This window comes from Elgaria multicarinata, chromosome 10, assembly GCF_023053635.1.
Source record: "Elgaria multicarinata webbii isolate HBS135686 ecotype San Diego chromosome 10, rElgMul1.1.pri, whole genome shotgun sequence".
In the NCBI taxonomy this organism is placed as follows: domain Eukaryota; kingdom Metazoa; phylum Chordata; class Lepidosauria; order Squamata; family Anguidae; genus Elgaria; species Elgaria multicarinata.
In genome coordinates, this window is record NC_086180.1 from 23922595 (window position 1) to 23946940 (window position 24346).

At 41.3% G+C, this 24346-nt stretch overlaps 1 protein-coding gene across 1 annotated transcript; it reads left to right on the top strand.

The window, feature by feature from the left end:
* Positions 1 to 15977: 15977 nt before the first annotated feature.
* Positions 15978 to 17725, top strand: LOC134405030 (uncharacterized). The gene is made up of 4 exons (XM_063136089.1): positions 15978 to 16187; positions 16279 to 16395; positions 16473 to 16988; positions 17705 to 17725. The coding sequence occupies exons 1-4, from the start codon at positions 15978 to 15980 to the stop codon at positions 17723 to 17725; spliced, it is 864 nt and encodes a 287-aa protein (XP_062992159.1).
* The last annotated feature ends 6621 nt before the right edge of the window (positions 17726 to 24346 follow it).

Here is a 24346-nt window from a genome sequence, read left to right on the forward strand (position 1 = left end):
ATTTATTATTCACTAGGCAGTATGTCATTAAGTTGCTGTTTAGATGTATTTATCATAGCAGTTTCTCCCCTGTTTAGCCTTTTTAGCTATTGTGGCCACCAATTTGGATGGCTTTAAAAGGGGGTTGGATAAATTCCTGGAGGTGAAAGCTATCAATGGTTACTAGCCCTGATGGTTGTGTGCTATCTCTAGTAGTCGAGGCAGTAAGCCTGTGTGCACCAGTTGCTCGGGAGGGTGCTGTTGCACCATGTCCTGCTTGTTCATCTCCGGCGGATGGCTGGTTGGCCACTGTGTGAACAGAGTCCTGGACTAGATGAACCTTTGGTCTGATCCAGCAAGGTGCTTCTTATGTTCTTAGTCATGATAGTAGTTCAGCAATGTAAATTCCTTTTAACCTTCCAAACGTTAGGTGTAGCCCACCTTTTTAGGAAGAACTAAGAAAAAAAAAGAAATGCTTTATGAAGTTTTTGCATTATATATACATTTCTCCAGTATTAGGTGCAGAACAGTGGATGGAATGGACTAGTATAAGATGCCAATGTAGCTCCCCCAACTCCTTCCGAGCAGGGCACGCCTGCACTCTGATGCACCACTATTTTGCTGAGTTCACTGAGTCTTGGCAGGCTCGTTCCTTTCCAGTTGGGGGTAGGAAAACTGTGGCCTCCAGAACCTGACTGGTGCTGATGTTGGAGTCCAACAACTTCTGGAGGACCATTGGCTCTCCATCCCTGCTTTAAATGGAGGCTCCCCATCCTTTAACTTATGTTATCCATCGATCCAGTCCTTCCCAATCTCTCCAGATAACAGCTCCTGGTGGAAGCAGAAGCAGATCAGATTCCTGGGACCTCAGCAAAAGTGGCCAACTGGATACCCTATGTTGATATATGGGGAACATATGGTTGGAAAGATGAGGCTGCTGAGATGCCATGTAATCAGAAAAATAGTAGTGTATTGAGGGTGGAGGAATATCACATTTTTGTATTGCAATATACACTTGAATACTAATCCTAAAATGTAATGGGATTTGCCTGCTATAAGTGTGTATATGATAGAGTAGAGAAGAGACAGCATACAGAATTGGGTTATGTTCAATATATATGAGGGTTGAAATGCAGGATATATGGACAAATGACATTTTTACTCTATTCGTTGTATATCTGGCAAAGAAAATTAAAACCAGCTACTCACTATAGCCACATTGTCTTTGAATCCTGGCTCCTTTTTCATGGTCTTATCCATATTTCACATCATTGTAAACAGACTAACTTTTAGGAGCTCCATAAACTCTAATAATAGCACAGTAAATCCTTGATTATGTGAATCTTCATTATCTTGTTATTATTCAAAATCACTCTGCATCCCTTATGCTGCTTCCTATCTGTGGAATTATGAGCAGCAGAATTTTGTTTTTAATTATTAGAAGAGTCCAGTCCACCTTTAAGACTCCCAATGTATTTTACTGAAAAGCATGAACTTTTGTCATTGATTACCTTCTTCATCAAAGGCTAGAGTGATGGAACTGTGGACTGCAAGGTGCAGAAATGAATGAACAGATTGCTTATATTCAATCTTCCTCTATGTTTAAAGAACAACTACCTAGACTTCGGGAAATGCATACAAAAATTCAGAGTACAAAGGGCTGGATCCAAAGGTGGCCATCTTCTAGCAGAACAAAACCACTAGTAGAACAGATCTCCCCTCTCCCTTGCAGCCTCCTGTGTACCCTAAAATCTGTTCTAGAGGGTTGGGCGACCCTCTGGACTGGATTTGAGGCATGTACAGGTGCTAAAGGTAGAGAGGAGGATGGAGATGCTAGCAGAATGTAAAAAGCTTGACAACTTTGTAAAGCAAGGTATAACACAACCTCCCCATGGGAATATACATAAAATTTCTTCCATTCCCCAAGAAGTCAGTAGACATTTGTTTGTTTGTTTGTTTGTTTTAAACTTTTCCTTCTATGAATTTTCTTAAGTTTACTTACCTTAGGATCCAAGCTATTTTATGGATGTATCAAGTTCTCCCCATGCTCATTCCCTTGTTATATTCCCCTTTACTTTCTGTATTTTTTTTACTTCCTGGGAATATCTTTTCTTCTTTTTGTGTGTAGTGTCAGTGTAATTGAGTCAAGATGTCAGCACTACATGTAGAGCTACAATGAGCTGCCACACTGATCATCCATGCCTAATTCCAAGTGCTACTTTGCTAGCTCAGAAGGCTTGACTGTAAGCCTAAAATAATAATAAAATGATCAGGTTCCAAACGTGTTTCTTTTTTAAAAAAAAAATATTTATTTATAAAGAATATTTTATTATAGTTTAACAATTTTAATATTCCATATGCATCACAAGAGTAATGTAGCGCCATAACATTTTGTGGACTCAGACATGGTGAAATGCATGTTTGAGAGTCGCTGTATACATATGAATCATGTCCCTCCCATTCCTTTTTAAGAATGGCAACTGTTTCTAACTTTCCATATTAGTGTAAGGTCCGTGGCGATCAGACTTTGTGAACAGGGAGCATTTTGGCATGCTTATTATGTGCTTTGTTTTGCAAATAATGAGAACACTGCAAGCTGTTTTGCTCTTTTGTCTCAAAATCCCCACCAGAGGAACTTTGAAGTTGCTGTGGCTTTCCATGACTGATTCCTGCGGAGTCCAAGTCTGGTTTTGATGTGGCTGTCAGCTGCTTCCCACAATGGTTGGTGCCTGCTATGCCATCAGTGGGAACTTAGCCAACAGTCTGAGATAACTACTGGCTGGAGGTATCCTTCCCACCTACATCTCCCCCTGTGCAATTGTTGTCTCGCATGGGGAGCTGTCAAGAAGAGCTGTCACTCTGAAACTCGTCAAATGATGACACACATTAACTTGTATTGCCCCATCTTAACCAGAAGTGAAATGGAACTAATGGATGGCATATGGTAACGGAATGAACAACCAGAGATAATGATTTGGACCAGACCTTTCTTTTGAGAGAGTCAACAACTCATTAGTCATTCTAAGCAAAATTTTTGAGCTGTGTTCTGCTCTTAAGGAACCAGACATTACTTAACACTAATAATTACATTATTCTTATTATTATGATATATGTACTCAACCCTTCCTCCAACAGGCATGGCATACATGATGGGGTGTGTGTGACATCCTATTTTATTCTTGCCCAGTCCTCTGACATAAGTCAGACTGAGAGATGGTGACAAGCCCAATGTCATTCCATGAACTTAATTTATTATTCATTTTTTTATTACTTTTATATCCCACCTGTCTTTCATTGTAGAACCTTGAGTTCTACAATGTGCTTTCTAGGTGGTCTCCCCTCCAAGCACTGACCAGACTCAGACGTACTTAGCTTCAGCAAGGTGACTGCCTCATGTGCCTTTGGACCATGCCCTGGGACCTCTGATCTCTGAGTGAGGATTGTCTCAGATGTCCCTGGACTACACACTACACTCTGTTCACTACATGTATTGGCTCTAAAACACCCTGCATTCTCACGGCCAGAGGTCTGCACAAAACACCGAATAAATTGTGTTTATGGCATTTTTTAAACTTTGTTTTATATTTTAATTGTTGTTGTGTATTTTAATGCTGCAACTCACCTTTGCTTCTGCCCTGAAAGACAGCCAAGATGTATTTTAAATAATAATAATAATAATAATAATAATAATAATAATGCCTAAGAAGCAAATCACAACAAATTCCCCTTTCCCTATTTTAATTTGGACAGAAATTAAACAAGCAGATTTCCCAGTCATTATAAACTGTAGGCTTCAACTTACATTTCTGTCAATGCAAGATACATATTGCTATTCATCTGTAAGCAGATGCATACAACGATATCCATTCCAATTAGTTAATCTAAAGCAACTACCATCCCCAGTTCAATATTTACAAATCATAGTAGCCACAACTGGCCTTACATTGTTGCTTATGGAAGAAAGAGCTCCATGGGGGAAGTTGTAGGGAATTGCTTCCCTGGATGATGGCTGGAATCGCTAGAATGAGCAAGAATTGCCATTTAGTACTGAAATGATAGCCACATGTATGTAGATTAAATAGGTATTATTTAAACAAACAGATAGTACATAAAGCAGAAATTGTAAGTGGCTACTTGTTCATGTTACACAGAAGCTTATTAGCAGTGTCAGAAATAAAGTAATCTATTTTTGTGCTTTTTAAATTTCAGATGGCACTAGCTTGGAAATAATCATATCTAATTTTGTGCTGTCTATTTTTGGACATATGATCTATCAAAGTGAGTATGATTCCTACTGGAGATTTCATACGTATATGATGGGAATATTTACAGATTAAGATGGCTGTAAGAGGAATAACAGTTTAGGGATGTTATGAAGTATCAAGCATGTTCCCAGAAATGAGCAGCCATGTTTGATGCTGCATGAGGATGTTCATGCTGAGCAGAGCCCTGCTTGAAACCTGCCATGAGCAGGTTTCAGATAGATCCTGCTTGGCTTGGCTTCTGAGTGCTCATTGGCAACTCCACCCTCCCCATCTCCCTCCCCCTGTTTCCCACTCCCTGACCTCTAAAACCTTACCCAGGGTAGGAGAAAGGAAGTCAGTCATAGGGGAAGCATGGCAAATGGATGTGCTGAGCCTGGCAAATGGATACTCTGAGCCACCCTAGTGGATGCTTGAAGGCTCAGGGTATCCATTTGCCAGGCTTCCACTTCTCCAGCTCTGCTCCACCTTCCGTTCTCCTGCCCCAGGTGGGATTTGTTGACCCTGGGGTGAGCAGGGGAAGGGGGCAGTAGAGGAGGAAGTGTGTGCTTCAAGTATGCATTTGTACACCATCGCTTGGAGTGTGCACAAAGAATGATTTTGGGGCAAACAAAATAATGTTTCTGACTACCTATAACTCAGGGGTACAGAAGTTTTTTTGGCCCAAACACTGCCTCTGATGCTGGCTTGGGGGTGGGGGCATAGGCACATGCATAGTCAGCATGGAAAGGGTGATCTATATGACAACCCCTGGGGAACATTGGTTGTGGTGGTGGATTTGGCAGCGCTGGTTGGCTAGGGCACCTTTAAGAGCCACTATAAAGATCCTTGTAGGGCTGTAAACTGTGGTTTTGTATAAACAGAACCAAGAATGTGTAGTTCTGTTACTGTTTTGATTTTAATGTATTTAACATTTTCTAACATAGTTTTTTAAAATAATAATAATAAACATCCTAGAACTAAATGCAAAGATCAAATAAAGCTCTTGTTGAACTTTGTGAAATGTTGCCATCTGCCTTAGAGTGTAGTCCTATACATGCGTACTCATACCTAAGTTCCATTGGGTTCAGTGGGATTTACTCACAAGTAAGCATATTAGGTTTTAGCCCCCCCCCCGGCCCCCCAAATAGAACCACTATTGTTGGGTGACCTGAAGGGATCTTGTTCCCCCAATGTCATTCCTGGCCAATATTTTGCCCAATTGCTCAGTATGAATTAAACCTACTCCCAGCTTCCTGGAATTAGGTCAGTAGTTGAACTACAATGAGATGATTGACAAGCACTAGGAATTTACTGTTTCAGTAGTAAATTAAAACTCCATTTTATTTAATTAACATTACTGAACTAATCAATTTTATATTAAATTAATGAATGACATGACATCTATGTAGGTATTGCTGTTTTGAATTGATTTACTATTCCATTCCCACTTCAGGTGTGGACACTTATCTGTCACTAGGTAGGGCTTCAGACTGCACTGTACCACTGCGGGAAGTACATCGAGTGGTGACATGAGATAGGGCCTTTCCCATGGTGATGCCCCAATTTTGGAATGCTCTCTCCCAAAAGGTATGCCTAGCACCACCTTTATTATCGTTTTGGTGCCAGGCTAAGATCTGTCTGTCTCCTGAGTATTTATGACCTTGTTCAGATGACATGCTAAGCCATGCTTAGGCCATTAACCCCCTTGCATCAAATAGTTAGTGAGCATGCTTAAACCATGGTTATGTACCACCAGGGTTAGGAATGGTTCACACTACATGCTATGTCATAATGACCCGATGACACACTAAACCATGGTGCTAAAGTATTTTCTGCTAAACATTATGGCTTAGAATGTCACGTGAATCATTCCTAACCATGGGAGCTACATAACCATGGTTTAAATATGCTCACTAACCATTTGCTGCAAAAGGGTTAGCAACCTAACCATGGCTTAGTATGTTGCCCAATGTTTAGCTCAAAATGCTTAACCATGGTGGCTAGGGTGTCATCTGAACAGGGTCTATATCTCTGCTGTTATTACTAGGTTTTACATTATTTTACATTATCCTCTGGGAAGAATCCACTTCAGCTAGCAAAAACTAGATTAACAACTGTTACCCAGAGGACCTTCTCTTCTGCTACTCCCAGACTGTGGAATGGCCTGCCGGAGGAGATTCGTCAACTTGACAGTCTTTTAGAATTTAAAAAAGCAATAAAGACTGATCTCTTCTGGCAGGCCTATCCAGTGAAATTTTAGAATGTTTTCAGGATGTTTTCAGGATGTTTTAATCATGTATGGTATGTTTTAATTCGTTTTAATGTGTACTTTATATCATGTTTTTATACTGTTTGTTTTACACTTTGAATTGTTTTAGTTTTTGTGAACCGCCCAGGGAGCGTCGGCTATTGGGCGGTATAAAAATGCTATTATTATTATTATTATTATTATTATTATTATTATTATTATTATTATATCATTAGTTGTTTGGCACTGGCCCTCCATTGCGGGGACAATATTGCAAAACATGGGTGGGAACAAGAGGCATCCAACAAAACTGGTCCAGACGGTACTCTGAACACCTCTACTAGTGGAACTGTATTAAACGTGGTGTCCAATTCATGATGAATCTGAGTGATTTCAGCTTCGAAGTGCCATGCAAACTAATCACAGCATGCTACCGAGGGTTCCACAGTATCTTGCCCTGGCCCAGATTCAAACCCAGAGTGAAGCAGGCCACAAACCACCCAGAAAAGCTCCACTGGATGACACTGAGAAGACACAATGCTGGTGGAAAAGGACTGTCTCTTTGCCCCACTCACCACCACTTAGGCTCGATAATGAGCTCTAGCCTGTGTTTGATCAGACTCAGTATGAGTGCTCCTCTACCTGCATTCTAGCCATCTCCCCTCTTGCTTCATTGCCCTCAGTTCAGGTGTATACCAAGGAACTGGCCAGGCCCTGCTCAGAGGGTGAGGGCACAATCATGTCAACCACCACAGTCATCTCTGCATTCCACAGAGCAACCTGGGATTTTTTTTTATGAAGGGCAGGTTATCAATAGAATGAATGGAAGAATAAAATATAGTTAAATCAGTGGGGGAGAATCCCAGTGTTGAAGTAATCCTAGGCAAGATCTACACTACTGCTTTAAAACAGTTTATAACCATTTTGACAAGTGTTGGGGCCCAGGACACACTCCATATACAGTTTTCAAAATGTTTTCGAAGTGTTTTATCATGCTTAGTGTAGATCTGGCCCTGGTTATCTATTAGAGCCCTGAACTGAAGCATAGCCCTTCCATGTCACATTGTTCCTTGTATCATCCCACATAATTAATGCTGCAGGTATAATACATGACACTGCCTTTAATGTATAGTAGATTAACTCTAAATTAATGAGACTAATGTGTTCAACAATAGTAGGCAACCTTCTATTTGATTGGAAAGACTACCGGAAAAAATGATATGAAGGTTAAGCAAAGACAATCAGAATTTTGGACCAGCTTTTATGTGCAAATTGCCATTGTAATTTACCCTATTGAAATCACAGCCCTGGAAGCCAGTTGATGCAGCAAGAATACACAGTAAATAAGAAGCACGATAATTGATTCACTTGAGTCAATGCACCTCCTGTTGAGAATATCGGATGAACTGGAAAAGAAGAACCCATGAAAACAAAAAGAAAAGAAAAAGAAAGGGAGAATATCTAGTGCCTTCAGGAGAATCATCTGATTCATTTGAAAGGAGAAACCACTGTAGAACTATTAAAACACACACACACACACACACACACACACACACACACACCCCTCTATTTCAATAGCTAGGCTTCTGGACGTTTTGCAATCATTTTGCCATACTAAAAATTTAGACTACTTAAATTCTATATTTTCTCTTGATCAGCTGGATGGTAAGAACTGGTTAACCCTAACCAAACTGGTTTCTCAATGCTTGAATAATCAACAGCACTTGATAACCAGCAGTTGAACATATGAATGGACTCCACTGAAAAGTGATATATGTGTTGTGACATCTGGTGATATGAGAGTTCTCTCCGGGCTGCTATATCTGTGATGGCTCATACCAGAACATCGCCGTGAAGCTGCAGCGCTTGAGCTGCTGTGTTGGCAAATAAGTGTTTTGGATCAAGCAAAAACAGGGCATGAGCTAGAGATGCATGAATCTGTCAGTCTGGCTTTTCCACACATCTGAATTATCTAAATCTCAAATTCTTCCTGGAGAAATTTGAAAAAAATATATGAAAATTCTTATTTATTTAAATGAACTGAAACAAAATACTCACTTATTTCCATAGCCAAATTGAATAGATATAGCTATTTCCAGCACGGAGAGGACCGTATTGTACCTGCCTGCCAAGTAGGTGAAAATTGAGGAACCTGTCGTAAGAAAAAGGTGGCACCCTAACTCAGCACTACCAACATTATTATTATTATTATTATTATTATTATTATTATTTAGAATATTTATATACCGCTCCCCATTGAAAAATTTCGGAGCGGTGTACAAGGTAAAATGAAAATAAAAACAGAATAAAACAGTTGAAACAAAATTTAAAAAGAAGCAAAAATCAGAAATCCAAGGCTGCATGTTATTATTATTATTATTATTATTATTATTATTATTATTATTATTTATATAGCACCATCAATGTACATGGTGCTGTACAGAGTAAAACAGTAAATAGCAAGGCCCTGCCGCATAGGCTTACATTCTAATAAAATCATAATAAAACAATAAGGAGGGGAAGAGAATGCACCAAACAGGCACAGGGTAGGGTAAAACTAGCAGTATAAAGTCAGAACAAAATCAAGTTTTAAAAGCTTTATGAAAAAGAAAAGTTTTTAGCTGAACTTTAAAAGCTGTGATTGAACTTGTAGTTCTCAAATGTTCTGGAAGAGCGTTCCAGGCGTAAGGGGCAGCAGAAGAAAATGGACGAAGCCAAGCAAGGGAAGTAGAGACCCTTGGGCAGGCGAGAAACATGGCATCAGAGGAGCGAAGAGCACGAGCGGGGCAATAGTGTGAGATGAGAGAGGAGAGATAGGAAGGAGCTAGACAGAAAGGCTTAAAGAAAGGCTTCTTGGAATAAAGATGTTTTCAGGAGGCGCCGAAAGGAGTACAAGGTTGGTGCCTGCCTGACCTCCAGAGGCAGGGAATTCCACAGGAGGGGCGCCACCACGCTGAAGGCTCTTCCCCTGGTGGACCTTAAACCTACAAGAACCTTAAACCTGTACAAGAACGTTAAACCTGGCCCGGTAACGAATAGGCAGCCAGTGCAGTTATCTCAGCAGAGGAGTTACATGCTGGAAAGGGGCAGCTCCAGACAACAGCCGAGCTGCAGCATTCTGAGATTCAAACCCAGACTTTTAAGAACTAAGGACACAAAACCTTGGGCCTGGATGGATGAAGCTCTTAGTTTTACTTTTCCCCACATTTGTGTTTTTTTAAAAAAAAACCTCAAATTCTTTCTATCTTGCCTATGAAGAAATTTGTTAATTTGATTAAGTTTTTATATAAAAAAGAACCAAATGAAATTCTCATGCATCTCTAGCATGGCATGAGTGCATCATTACAGTGTGTTTCTTTGTATTCCAACAATGTGACATGCTGCAGTGTTAAAGCAGTAACAGCGAATTGGTGTTCATGCCAGCAACACTTAACATTCTCAGATTTAGCTTAGCTTTGGTATGAAAAACTGTTTTTCAGCAGATAATGATAGAGCAGGAATCATAGAATCATAGAATAGTAGAGTTGGAAGGGGTCTATAAGGCCATCGAGTCCAACCCTCTGCTCTATGCAGGAATCCACCCTAAAGCATACCTGACAGATGGTTGTCCAGCTGCCTCTTGAATGCCTCCAGTGTGGGAGAGCCCACAACCTCTTTAGGTAATTGGTTCCATTGTCATACTGCTCTAACAGGAAGTTTTTCTTGATGTCCAGCCGGAATCTGGCTTCTTGTAACTTGATCCTATTATTCCATGTCCTGCACTCTGGGATGACAGAGAAGAGATCCTGGCCCTCCTCTGTGTGAAAACCGTTCAAGTATTTCTATCATGTCTCCCCTCAATCTTCTCTTCTCCAGGCTAAACATGACCAGTTGTTTCAGCCTCTCTTCACAGGACTTTGTTTCCAGACCCCTGATCATCCTCTGAACACTCTCCAGCTTGTCTGCATCCTTCTTGAAGTGTGGTGCCCAGAACTGGATGAAATAATCAAGTTGAGGCCTAACCATGGTGGGAAGCATTGAGGATGACTCACCTCTTGTTTTCTCCAAAAGGCATTTGGAGTTCCATTATGTTGATTTCTTATGGCTGATATTGGACAGTAGGGTCCCACCTACCCCAATAAGGTGTATTTATTAATTTAGGGTTGTTGTTGTTTTAATGTAGAGTTTTTATAATGTCACTTGTTAACCAATGTCCTCAAAGTGGTATCCAAGTAATTAAAAAAATCAGTGAAACTCATATAATAGACAATTACATATCAAACAATCAAAATCATGAAACCAGTTTATTGACAAAAGAGAAAAAGAAAACATGGAAGTGTGCCTTCTCCTGACTAAAGAATGACCTATATGAGAGAGCTAAACAAATAGCTGGTGGAAATTCCAGAGATCCAAGACTACTGGTGAGTCTGGAGGCCCCCATTTTCATGGGGTTGTAAAATCCATTCCACGTTTCAGTCAGAACCAGACAGATTTCTAAAGAAACTATCCAGAGTGCTGAATCTAGTCTTGGTATTTGCTTTAGCACCTTGGATAGCTCCTTTAGAGTTCAGGCTTGTTCTGACTTAAACCTGGAATGGATATACAGCCCTACTGAAATCAGAGACACCAGCCACCACTACTGGAAAGGTCTCCCTAAGACAGAAGCGGAAGCAGGGACTTAAAAGCTGATCACAAATTTCAGGGAGTCTCATATGGGAAGAGGCATGTGTTGAGGTACTACAGGTTGAGGCACAGCAGACAGACTTGATTCACTAACCACTGATTGGTTGCCACTGTAATCCTTTCTGTGTGAGCAAATAAAGCTTCCTGACTGAATCAGGGTAAGGCCCATCTACTCCAGAATTCTGTCCTTTAACTTGCAGCAGCTCACCAAATTCTTCGGCAGAGGACCATCCTATCATCTGCTACCTGGTCACCTTAACTGGATGTGCAAGTGGCTGAATGTGGGGCCTTCAGCATGCAAACTCTATGCTCTAGCAGTGCTCCGTTGCCACTCCCTGCCTTGCAAACACATCCATAGAAGTTTTGAGCCTACAATTTTGTTGCTGTTGTTTCCCTGTCTGCCCTATGTCCAAATGTCAATAGCTTGGAAACACAACAACTCTTTTTCAGTTTAAAACTTCCCTGCCCAATGCCCTAGAGATTACTTGCATTTGCCACAGGCAACAGGTGAGCGCATGCTTTAGAGCTACATGATTTATAGTATAGTGTGCCAGATGAATATCTGGAAACTTGGAACTTTTCAAAATAACGTTCTTCCCAGATTGTTGTTGATCTTTCCAGTTCAAAAGTTTCCACATCCACTTTTTCCCCATTGGAATGGATATAGAAGTGTTAATAGATGCTACAAAACAGTGTTATGTAACAAAGGGATTGGATGCCAGCTTTCATTACAATGAACATGGTTTAACCACCTTTTGCTCTCTCTCTCTTTCAAGTACACCCAGAAACTGTGAAAAGAAACATCTTCAAGTGTTTTCCTCCCCCCCACTCCATTTCATCTTAGTGGATGCTGTCTAGGAGGGTTTCTTCTATTCAGTTTGATGGTGTGGCTGGGGAAAATGATCCATACTGACTTAAAAACAAAGCAAGAACAAACAACAAAACCAAAAGACCTTCCCTTCCCCCTTTTCAACTGCTTGGTTCCAACACCAATCAGATCAAAACATCGTATTAGAATGAAGAGTCATTTACATGTTCAAACGTGAGTTATTTACATAACTGTCGATCATCAGAGAAGATACAAAGCTTCTCAAGAACACACTCCATATCAAAACCAGTATTCCCAATGCTTCTTCAATCAGAAGAGGGGAAAGATGAAAGAGGGTGACTAGGGGATTGTTCTCCATGGGTGAGATGTTGCTCTAAGCAAGAGTATGCAAGAATTACCTTGCACAGGACCATAGCTCAGTCTTAGAACACATGCGTTGCATGCAGAAGGTTTAACGATCAGCAACTTCAGTTCATAGAATCATAGAATAGCAGAGTTGGAAAGGGCCTACAAGGCCATCGAGTCCAACCCCCTGCTCAATGCAGGAATCCACCCTAAAGCATACCTGACAGATGAAAGTCCAGCTGCCTCTTGAATGCCTCTAGTGTGGGAGAGCCCACAACCTCCCTAGGTAACTGATTCCATTGTCGTACTGCTCTAACAGTCAGGAAGTTTTTCCTGATGTCCAGCCAGAACCTGGCTTCCTGTAACTTGAGCCTGTTATTCCATGTCCTGCACTCTGGGAGGATTGAGAAGAGATCCTGGCCCTCCTCTGTGTGACAACCTTGTATTTGGCGAGTGCTATCATGTCTCCCCTCAATCTTCTGTTCTCCAGGCTAAACATGCCCAGTTCTTTCAGTCTCTCTTCATAGGGCTTTGTTTCCAGACCCCTGATCATCCTGGTTGCCCTCCTCTGAACACGCTCCAGCTTGTCTGCATCCTTCTTGAATTGTGGAGCCCAGAACTGGATGCAATACTGTAGATGAGGCCTAACCAGGACCGAATAGAGAGGAACCAGTACCTCGCGCGATTTGGAAGCTATACTTCTATTAATGCAGCCCAAACTAGCATTTGCCTTTCTTGCAGCCGTATTGCACTGTTGGCTCATATTCAGCTTGCGATCTACAATTCCAAAATCCTTCTCGTTTGTAGTATTGCTGAGCCAAGTATCCCCCATCTTGTAACTGTGCATTTGGTTTCTATTTCCTAAATGTAGAACTTGGCATTTATCCCTATTAAATTTCATCCTGTTGTTTTCAGCCCAGCACTCCAGCCTATCAATATCACTTTGAAGTTTGTTTCTGTCTTCCAGGGTATTAGCTATCCCACCCAATTTTGTGTCATCTGCAAATTTGACAAAGGGGTGATGGGAAAGTTCTTTGCCTCAGAAACTTCTCTGCCCATTGGCTATGCACACACAAGTAGCTGAAACTGGTGGAAGGTAGCTTCCAATTTCCTATTGGTAGAGGAATTTTATTTGGCCTTCAGTAGGGATAAGGGAGAAATTTATTCATTCATGTTTTTCATATTTCAGAACCACTATGAGAACTGAAACTCAGTTATCATTCAAAATTCTCCGAATTTTGCAGTGAACTTCCAAAAATGTGAATATTAGGGAAAATAAGATTCAAAATACATTATATTAGGAAAATTGTTTACAAAAAAATGTGTATAGTAGTCATTAGGAATTTGTGAGAAATGTACACAAAACAATTATATGAACTTAAACACAAACACACACATCTCAAAGTTTGGGATGAACCAAAATAAAGTTTGGGAAAATGAGAAACTGAAGAAACAAACAAAAGACACCCAAATTGACAGATTTATCCTGGTTTTGTATGTGATTGTGTACGGCCTGATTGGCTAATAAGCAAATTTGTCCATCCAGGGCCTTCTGTGGGTCTTGTATCCTTCCCTTTGACTCACCTTATTCAGTCTTAGAATGGGTGGCTACTGGATGATGAGACCTTCTCATTATTGTATGTATCAAACACACAACTCCTACGAGGAGAGCAAGTTGGGAGATAACATGGTGAAATGGGGCAGTGGGTTTAAAATATTCCTTTCAGACATCTTCCTTGCCATGGCAGGACTTCAAAATGCATGACTTGTGAACATCCCCTCCCCCAAGCGTAAACTAACTGGCTTCTTAAAAGTGATTATCATGGCATATGCTTTATGTTCGTGACTAAATGGAACTAACAAGGATGTTTTCAGAGTAATGTTAACTTCCTAGGCAAAGATATTATCTACTAATACTCAATTGAAAGGGTGTTATTAATGCACCACTAAAAGTCATATACCGTATTTCTTTGATTGTAAGACGCCATCGATTGTAAGATGCATACTAATTTCAGTACCACCAACAGGAAAAAAAACCTAAGACACACCCGCGATTCTAAGACGTACCCCATTTTTAGAGATGTTTATATGGGGAGAAAAGTGCGTCTTAGAATCGAAGAAATAGGGTAGAACACAGAGATGCTGCTACTTGGTGTGATCTGTTGAATTCTTCTCCTTTGTCAACAAGTTTTGGGATTTCTTTCACCCCCCCCCCCAAATGGGCAACAGGTTTTCATTTTGTTTTGTTTTATGGCTTGCTGCTTATCTCTTCTCCATCCTCCTCAGGGTGGAGCAGACAAAAATCTCCCTGAGGTCTGACTTACACCAGTAGGTCTCCTCAGGCTGTAGTGAGGGCTGCACAGCACCAGATAAGAAGAGAGTATACTTCAAACAGCCAAGCATTAATCAGTCAGCATGGCTCCTAGCTCAATGCTAGAGCAAAGGAATGCAGTTCACAGGATCACTGAAATTAAACGAAATTAAATGAGACAGACTCACTTAATTCTTGCTATATACTTTTTAAAAAGGAGCTCTTGAAGTGCTGTTTTCAACCAGTTACTCTATGATGTCACCAAGCAAGGCAGCTAATCTGTCTCATCAGAAAGTGAAGTGGAAACAAGACCCTGGAGATTCTTTTGCAAAACCGTTGGTCTGGCCTTTGAAAAAACAACAAAGAATTCCCTTTATGCCTTATCCCTACCTCTGCAGGAAAAAAGAAAACGAAAACATATTTTACCATCTATTATCTTTAATTAGAATGCTGAATATATCCTCTTGTATCAATGTCTTTTGTGCCGCATGATAGCATTTTCAGTGTGCGCATGTGTAGAGATGCACTTCTCTGATGATACTTTTGTTTCAGTTTTTTAAATCAGGATTTACCCAATTCATACCTCCCAGAACAAACATGGAAACGAATGCAATCTGCAGTCAAATTCTGTACATTTCTGAGCTTGTGTGGTGATCCGTGAATCCCTTCCCACCCATCCCAATTGTGTTCAACAGCATGTGTGCATTTGAAAAAGATGCATGAAAAATTGTGTACTTCTGAAGAATGCATACAGACACACTTTAATTGATGGGAGAAGAATGAGTACATTTCAAAGATGCGCCCAATTGACACATGTTAGTAGTATATGGCCCTACTTCCTGTCAAATTTATGCAAATGAGCCATGTGGCTTTGTTTTGGTCACGTGACCAAAACAAACACCACGTGACCGGAAGTGACGTCACTAGCTGTCAAAACAAGCAGCACGTGACCGGAAGTGACGTCACCAGCTGTCAATACAAACAGCACGTGACCGGAACTGACGACACTAGCTGTCAAAACAAAACAGCACATGACCGGAACTGACGTCATCAGCTGTCATAACAAAACACCATGTGCCCAGAAATGCTGGCACTACCTGTCAAAAGAAAGGCCACGTGGCCGGAAGTGACGTTTTTTCTGCGGCGACCGGAAATGATGCTTTTTGCAGGCGACCGGTGGAACATGTCCAGGCATGTCTCCCCACAGCCTCTCAGCGGTTGGCTAAGGAATATCACATGGCCTGCCCCGCAACCAATAGGAAGAGTTTTCAGAACCCCTAAAGGATTCACCAGGGTGTGCAGTGCTTTTCAGACTTTCAACCCGTCGGGAACAGTTGCTGATTTTAAGCAGGAGACAACATGGAAACCCCCAGCACCCCGATGAGGCCTATAGTGGTGTCTACCCCGCTGGCACCAGAGAGGCCTAAACCCAGAAAGCGTTATCTCAGCACCAGCTCTGACGATGAACAGTTCCCACCAACAAAGACCCCACAGGAGGAAGATGAGGAGATCTCACAAATATGGCAAAGCTTGTTGGACTCTATCTCGATACCAAACTCTATAATGCAGGTAAAACTTTTTTTTTTTCTGGCATCCTATTTATGTGCAAAAACAACTTGTAAGAGTTACAGAAAATTACATTTTCCCCTTAAATTTCCAGGAGCCAGCAGCAGAGGCTGTAACAGCTGAAGAACCTGAGAAGTGCATCAATACTAGCATCCCGCCGTCACCTATTGAGCTTTGGAATATGGCTTCTGCAAGTAACATTCACATTCAGGTGTGTGTGTTTTCAGTGTTCTGTCTAAAAAGTTTTCCAAATAGATTTAATGTTAATAGTTTTAAAATATCTTTTAGGCTCCTGAAGCATTGGCAAACAATCAGCCGGCGCATCTCACCCTGAAAAATCTTCTTGGACTGTCGATTGATGAAACACAGCACATTTTACCAAGAAAGCGTCGAGGAGCTATGCGTGGAATTGTCAGAGCAACCATTTATGGCATCTTGAAACACTGCCTAAGCCAGTATCTGTATGAGAGCTGTATTGGATGTACAATACAGGCCCCTGGACAGAGCTCTCACGAATGTACAGTATGGACAGAAAATGACATTTCCACAAAACTACGCATTCTTTGTGCAAAACTCTGGTTTCAGCCTGTGTTGCATGTTGTTATCCTCATTGGTTATTCTCTAAATTGTCTTGCTTTGACCTCAGAGAATGTGGACCAGGTCTTAATTCTGACTACAGAGATTAGCAGAGCTATAAATCCTCGAATGTACCTTGAAAAAATTATGAAGACCACCGACCAATCCTTTCTTCAACATGTAGAACGCGTAATCAAAGATCGGCCCTATAAGTCATTTCTTACATCTGTAAATGCTGTTTTTAGAAATTCTGTCTAAATTCCTTCATTGTTAAATTGTTTTGCATCATTTAGAATTAAAAAATAAAGAAAACTTTATTTCTTTATGTAAGCAATAGTTTTATTTTATTTCACACCACAGGTACATAATCCCATCATGGAAGGAACTAAGCCAGGGTGGGGGGCCAGGGAAGGAAATGAACAAGGGCAAATCTAATCACTGCTGCATGGGGCAGAAGGAACTGAGCCATTGTGGAGTCAACATTGGCTTTCACCAGGGGCAAACCTAATCACTGTTGCATGGGGCAGAAGGAACTAAGCCAGTGTGGGGTCAACATTGGCTTTCACCAGAGGCAAATCTAATCACTGTTGCATGGGTCATAAGCAACTAAGCCATTGTGGAGTCATCATAGGTTTCCACCAGGGGCAAATCTAATCACTGTTGTAATGGGGTTGGAAGTCTCAGCCAATGACAGTCTTCAAAATTAGAACCTGAAGGACAACACCCAGAGCCAAAAAGTATATAAAGAATCAGAGCAATGCAGAAGCCATCTTTGCAGCCCATAGGAATCTGAAGTTCTCCGGCATGTAAATGGTGAGTGATTTTTTCTTTTCCTTCAACTCTCTATTTCTAAAGAAATATTTTTTCGGCTTATTTATCTCTGCTAAATACACAGAATAGCAAATCCTAAATGCATGCTTATTTTAATTTTGATTGTGGTGTAGAAACTCCATCTTTTCAATTGAGGGAGCATGATAAAAAATAGCCCAAGCATATGGCCGTGTGTATGAGAAGGTAGTTACTTTTACTTAAATATAAGGCGTTTTACATTTTAACTATGAACCCTTTAAATTGGAGCTAGGGTAAAATGCTTGTGCCTTGGGTAAGTGGCCACTACTGTAACAATAATAAAAAGTCCCACACTTATGGCTTAAGGTATTTTAATTCATAGACACAGCTGAAATTTCTATACAGGAAAAAATAGCCATTTCAGAGCGTAACATTTAAGAAAAAAAGACAGACATTTTTCTCCCGTACGGTGGGACGGTTTCTCGGCCTTAGCCACATTGAATAATCCATTTTCCTGTGGTAAAGAGAGTAAAGCAGTTTCAGTTAGGATATACAGTACTAATATAGTTTGCCTTTTACCCCATTTCTTCAAAGGAGTCATACCCAGCCGCCATTTTCATTGATCCACTGTGCCTTGGTGTTGTGGATATATTCTGCCATGAACTCTACCATCTGTCTTGTGTTTTCATGAGTCATAAGAATCCCACATGCTTGTAGTTTCTTTAAAAGAGCAAACCCAAACAGAATAATCGATAATAAACGTCCAAAATTAATTTTTCCATCAGAAAATTCTTCTTTCATCACAAGATTGAAAATTCTACAGCCGTCCTCCATAGAACGCAGTTCAAGTGTATCCATAAGCGTCAACAGCTCCTTGTTAGCAAAATCGTGATACATAGAGGTAAGTTTCTGTAAAATCAGAGTTGTTCTGTATTGTGATGTTTTAGGTGATGGTTGTCCAGAAGTACAGTTCAAATAGTTTACAAAGAGTTTGTAAACATAATCAAATGATACAGGATCCATTGGCCTTTGAAGCATAGTAAAAAAAAGTCCGACGCTCTTTTGTGTTGTATCTGGTCATATGTGGGCTAGCCCCAACATGTCCTTGAGGAATACCTGAGGAATACCTGTTGTGTATTCAAATTACTTGTGTTTTACAGAGGGTGTTTGTGAAATGTCGCAACAAAAGAAAATCGCTCAACCAGGGAGCCAGAGCCCCATACATGAACCTACCCATACTGAAAATCAAGGTAAAGACAAACATGATTGTTATTTCATTTTTATTTTGAGGGTAGTGTTATCTTGTCATGAAAATATTGTGCAAATGTTGAATGTTTATTTTTTTCAGAACAATCGGATGACCACGAAACCAATGAGAATCTCAAACCTCAAGATTCAAAGACTGAGACAACACATGAGGGGCCCCAAGCATCAAAGGACGACAGACCTGGAGGCCACGGTAAAGCCAAACGAAAACTCAAACACCTCACGGGGAACACTTTAAAGCCATTTAAAAAACGGAAAGTGGGCACTTCTGCTTCTGATAATTTAGATGACGTGTTTGAATGGTACAAGCAATGTACTGAGGAGACTATGTCAGCTTTGAGTGCCCGCTTACTGAGACCCCATACATCAACAAAATATTTGGAAGCAGCCCGGGCTAAAATTTCTAACATGCAAAAGTATTTAGAGGGCCTGAACAAGATGAGACAGCATGGAGCAGGACAGCTGAGGCATCGTTGTCGCACACGCAAAGGATACCCACAAGATCTAGCATTAAAATACAAGTACATATCAAAGCGCGTTAGGAATGCTAAACGCATGAAAGCTGTGGGGAAAAGAAGTCCATCAATGTTAAATTTTTTACAAAAAATCAAAGCTTCAAAGACAGCTCCAACCACCTCCCGCAATGCTGAATCTCCACAAGCAGCACATATGGCTGATTTAGAGTCTGTGGAGCCGTCTATTCTGAGTGCAAGTGATTCTGTACAGGCATCCCCTACAGACCCTGGACTAGGTACCCCAGAACCCCTTGAGGAAAGCCCTCTATCACCCAATGAATTGCCAAGAGTTTATCTGGAGAGGCTGAATAGGTGGGAATGGCATTCACCACGCCTGCCTGTTTCTCGATATGGGGAAACCTTCAGGTTTGCCAACCTGGAACAATTAAACCATCCACTCCTGATACAAGAGGCAATCCGAGAGGCTGTTCAGGGCCTTCTTGATGACCTTAATGTGAGGTTACAGGCTGGGGATCTTGTTCAATTACGTTTAGATGGTGGTGGACTAAATGACTCTCTCTACACTGTGCAGAGGGTCAGAGGGGGCCTGCTTGCTTCGGATCTCATGGACAACCTCGCAAACCTCATGCAGAGCAATGCCGAAATCCACATTCATGGGACTTTGCGCCTAAATGTATTAGTTATCCGTAACAGTGGAGGACGGGGACGTAGAGTTATAAGTACTCTGCTCCACAGCCAGTTAGTGCAGAAAAAAAGGCGGTTTTTAGTGGATCTAAGCAGCACCGATAGCAATTTGTGTTTTGGCGGGGGTCTCTTGGCAGTTATGGCCCCACAAAGACCCACCTTTGGGGAGTTAATAGACGGGGCAAGGCAGCTGTATAGAGAGCTGGGGTTTTCAGAAGACAACAAAATAATGTTGAGTGACGTGGCAGCCTTTGAAAGGCATTTCAAAGTAAATATTGCTGTGGTTCTGCATGGGGCTAAGGGCTGGGAGATATTTAGGACTGGGGATCCGGTACACACTCAAACATTTCATCTATTGCTACATGATGAACATTACTATGGGATTCTAAACATAAAAGCATTTTTCGGTAGTAAAAATTACTGCAGCATTTGTGGGAATGTGTACAGTCATAGTCACAACTGCAAATTTTTCTGCCGTTTATGTTTAGAGGCGCTGTGTGAGCCAGGGCAAGAGATGCGGTGTCCTTCTTGCAGGTTATTCTGTAGGTCCAGAGACTGCTTAGAGAGACACAGTGCTATGGCATCTCTAAAGAAGGTGGACTGTAAATCTAAAATTATGTGTGACACTTGCAATTCTTATGTCCCAAAGAAACACCAGTGCAAGTTGAAATGCTGCAAGCAGTGTGAAAAGCCAGTTTGTGATATAAAGAGTCACCGGTGCTTCATGCCCCCTGTCAACAAATGTGACATTTCTGATAAGTATATTTTTTTTGACTTTGAATGCACACAGGAAACGGGGATACACTCTCCCAACTACATTTTTGCAATGGCCCTCAATGAAACGGATGCATGGGAGTTTAAAGGGGAAGATTGTACTTCTGACTTTGTCAAAAGGTTTATTGATAAAAAGTACAGGAACTGGACTTTTGTGGCCCACAACGCTGGGGGGTATGATAGTTACTTCATAGTTAGGCAGCTCATTGCAGAAAAGATGGACGTGGATCTTGTCACACAAGGCGGCAAACTATTGTGTGTGACGGTGAGGAAGCTTGGAATCCGTTTTATAGACAGCCTGAACTTCTTGCCCATGAAACTGGCGAAATTACCACAGGCCATGGGCTTTGAAGGTTGCAAAGGGCATTTCCCACATTTTTTCAACACCGCTGAAAACTGGGATTATGTGGGGCCTATGCCCAGCATAGATCAGTATGGCGTTGACAGCATGATGCCTGGAGAGAGAGCAGAATTTCTCTCATGGTATAGGGAAAATCAAAGCAACACTTTTAACCTCCAAAAAGAGCTCATGTACTACTGCAAGCAAGATGTTAAAATTCTGAGAAAGGCCTGTATCCTGTACCGAGAAGAAATCATGCAGATGACCGCTGGGGATGGTTCATCTGCAACAGGTCTTGATCCTTTCCAGTACCTTACTCTAGCCAGTGTCTGCATGGCTATGTTTAGACACATGTTTTTAAAAGAAAACAGCATAGCTCTTCTCCCATACGACAACTACAATATGCAGATAAAGCGGTATTCCACACCTTCAATACAGTGGTTGATGTTTGTAGAGCACACGGAGGGTATCGAGATACAACATGCCCTGAAAGGTGGGGAGTTCAAAGAAGGTCCTTATTTCCTTGATGGGTATTCAGAAATTGGTGGGTGTAGAACAGCCTTTGAGTTTAATGGCTGCTTTTTCCACGGCTGCTCTGTTTGCTACAATGAGAACGGTCGAAACCCAATGACTGACACAACTTATCGCGAGCTGAACTACCGTACACAAAACAAAGCTGACTATCTCAGAAGGCAGGGGTTCAATGTCAGAACCCTTTGGGAGCACGAGTGGAAGGAGATGTTGGAATCTGATGGGGAACTCAGAGCATTCCTAAGTAAGAAGTGTCTGCCTCAGCCTCTACAGCCTAGAGATTCTCTTTTTGGGGGAAGAACAAACGCCATCTGTCTCTATTATAAGCCAAAGGCTGATGAGCAAATTCATTACTATGACTTCACCAGTCTGTACCCATTTGTTAACAAAACCAAAGAATACCCAATTGGACACCCCAAAATAATCCATAAGGATTTTGGGCCGCTCTCTAGCTATTTTGGCCTTGCTAAAGTTAAAATGCTCCCCCCACGCCGCCTCCTTTTCCCTGTGTTGCCTGTTAGGATGGATGGCAAACTCATGTTCCCATTGTGCCACACGTGTGCCAAGATTAAACAGCAGGAGTGTTGTTCTCACAGAGATGAGGAAAGGGCTATTGAAGGAACGTGGTGTACTGTTGAATTGTTGAAAGCACTGGAGAAGGGTTACAAAGTGTTGAACATTTCAGAAATTTGGCATTTTGAGGAAAAATCTGATCAATTGTTTTCAGATTATATAAAAATGCATCTGCGCCAGAAGCAAGAGGCATCCGGGTACCCCTCTTGGTGTACAGATGAGGAGAAAAAAAGAAAATATGTCAATGATTTCTTTGAGAAAGAAGGTGTGCAATTACGTCCACATGAGATTGCTGTGAACCCTGCAAAGCGTCAAATTGCAAAGCTGTTCCTCAATTCTTTGTGGGGTAAATTTGGCCAACGCACAAACTTAATGAATACTACTATTGTAAGGGATCCTGCTGAGCTTTTGGAGTATGCATTTTCTCCACGCTATGAGGTTTCAAACTTTGAAATTATAGATGAGGACACAGTCAGTGTGTCCTGGAAACATGCAAAAGGTCTCCACACAGTATCGGGAAAGACTAATGTTGTGATAGCCTCTTTTACGACCGCTTATGCACGTTTAGAATTGTATAACTTGTTAGATATGTTGCAAGATAGATGTTTATACCATGACACAGATTCTGTGATATTTGTGAGCCGGAAGGGGGAACAGAATCCTCCACTGGGTGACTTCTTAGGGGACCTGACCAGCGAGATCCCACCAGAACAGTTCATCACAGAGTTTGTGTCGGGTGGTCCTAAAACATATGCTTTTCATTTATCCTCAGGCAAGTTTTGTGTCAAGGTAAAAGGCATTACTCTGAACTTCTCCAACTCAGAAAAGGTCAACTTTGACACACTGAAGGAGCTTGTCTTAGATTATCACACAGATCCGAAAAACATTGTGGTCCAGCAAGGGACCATTGTGAGGAATAAAAAACAGTGGCTAATTGAGTCTGGTATCCTTAAAAAAACACTCAGAGTGGTGTATGATAAAAGGGTCCTCACTGGGGACTTTAAAACCCTGCCTTACGGATTTTAATGGATACCAGGTGGCAGCATCCCTTCTCGGCCATTCTGGCAGGGCCAAGCAACTGCGGTAAAAGCTATTTTATTAAAAATTTGCTAGACAATGCACACACCCTGCTCTCGGTGATGCCTGAAAATATAGTATGGTGTTATAGCTGTTGGCAACCATTGTACAAAGAACTGCTGTGTAAATATCCTTTTATTAAGTTTGTGGAAGGAATGCCTGAAAAGCTGGATGATGATGAACTTTTGCCTGTCAATAAACCAAATTTGTTAATTATGGATGATCTTATGGACTCTGCTTCTAACAGCCATGAAATTCAGAAAGCCTTTACGCAGTACGTGCACCACAGGAACTTGAGTATTTTTTTCATTACACAGAATATTTTCTGCAAAGGAAAAAGCAACCGCACCATTAGTCTAAATGCAAAATATATGGTGCTGTTCAAAAACCCGAGGGATAAATTACAGATTGCGACTCTAGCCCGTCAGATGTTCCCGGGAAATACCCGCTATTTCATGGAAGCTTTCTACGATGCCACATTTAAACCCTACGGCTATCTGTTGGTGGATTTAAACGCCGCCACCCCCGAATCTTACCGGTTGAGAACGGGGATTTTCCCACCAGAGTGGCCTGTGGTCTATACTATGAAAAAAGGTACACCTAGTTATAAAAGGAGTGGCCATTAGTGGTATGCCTTCTGTTACCGGCGATCCCTCAAACAGGAAACATGTCTAATCGCGTAAAGAGAAATCTGGCCCTCTTAAAAGTTCTAATTAAGGCCACACCACGCCAGAGGAAAGCTATTATAACCACCGCTTCAGACGATTTTATAGCGGCCCTCTCTGAAATTGCACTCAATACTTTAAAAGGCAACATACCACTGACTTCTCGCCAGGTACGTGTCTTAAGAAAAAGACGTCGCTTTATCAAAAGCCTGGGCAACAAAAGAGTCTCTTTAAAAAAGAAGAGACAATTGGTGAAGCAGTCTGGGGGGTTCATTGCACCGCTGTTAAGTTTTGCCATTCCTCTGATAACTGGCCTTTTAAGTAGCCAATAATGGAGTATACCGAGAAGATGTATTTGGTACCCAGCCGCCAGCTGGAACAATTAAAAGGGGGGCCCCCTAAAGAAGAAAA

What these genes read in the sequence shown, in the direction of transcription:
- LOC134405030 (XM_063136089.1), top strand. Translation starts at nt 15,978, where the DNA reads ATGGAAACCCCCAGCACCCCGATGAGGCCTATAGTGGTGTCTACCCCG. An exon ending in TACCAAACTCTATAATGCAG is followed by an intron (nt 16,188 to 16,278) that starts GTAAAACTTTTT and finishes TTAAATTTCCAG; the next exon opens with GAGCCAGCAGCAGAGGCTGT. An exon ending in CAAGTAACATTCACATTCAG is followed by an intron (nt 16,396 to 16,472) that starts GTGTGTGTGTTT and finishes AATATCTTTTAG; the next exon opens with GCTCCTGAAGCATTGGCAAA.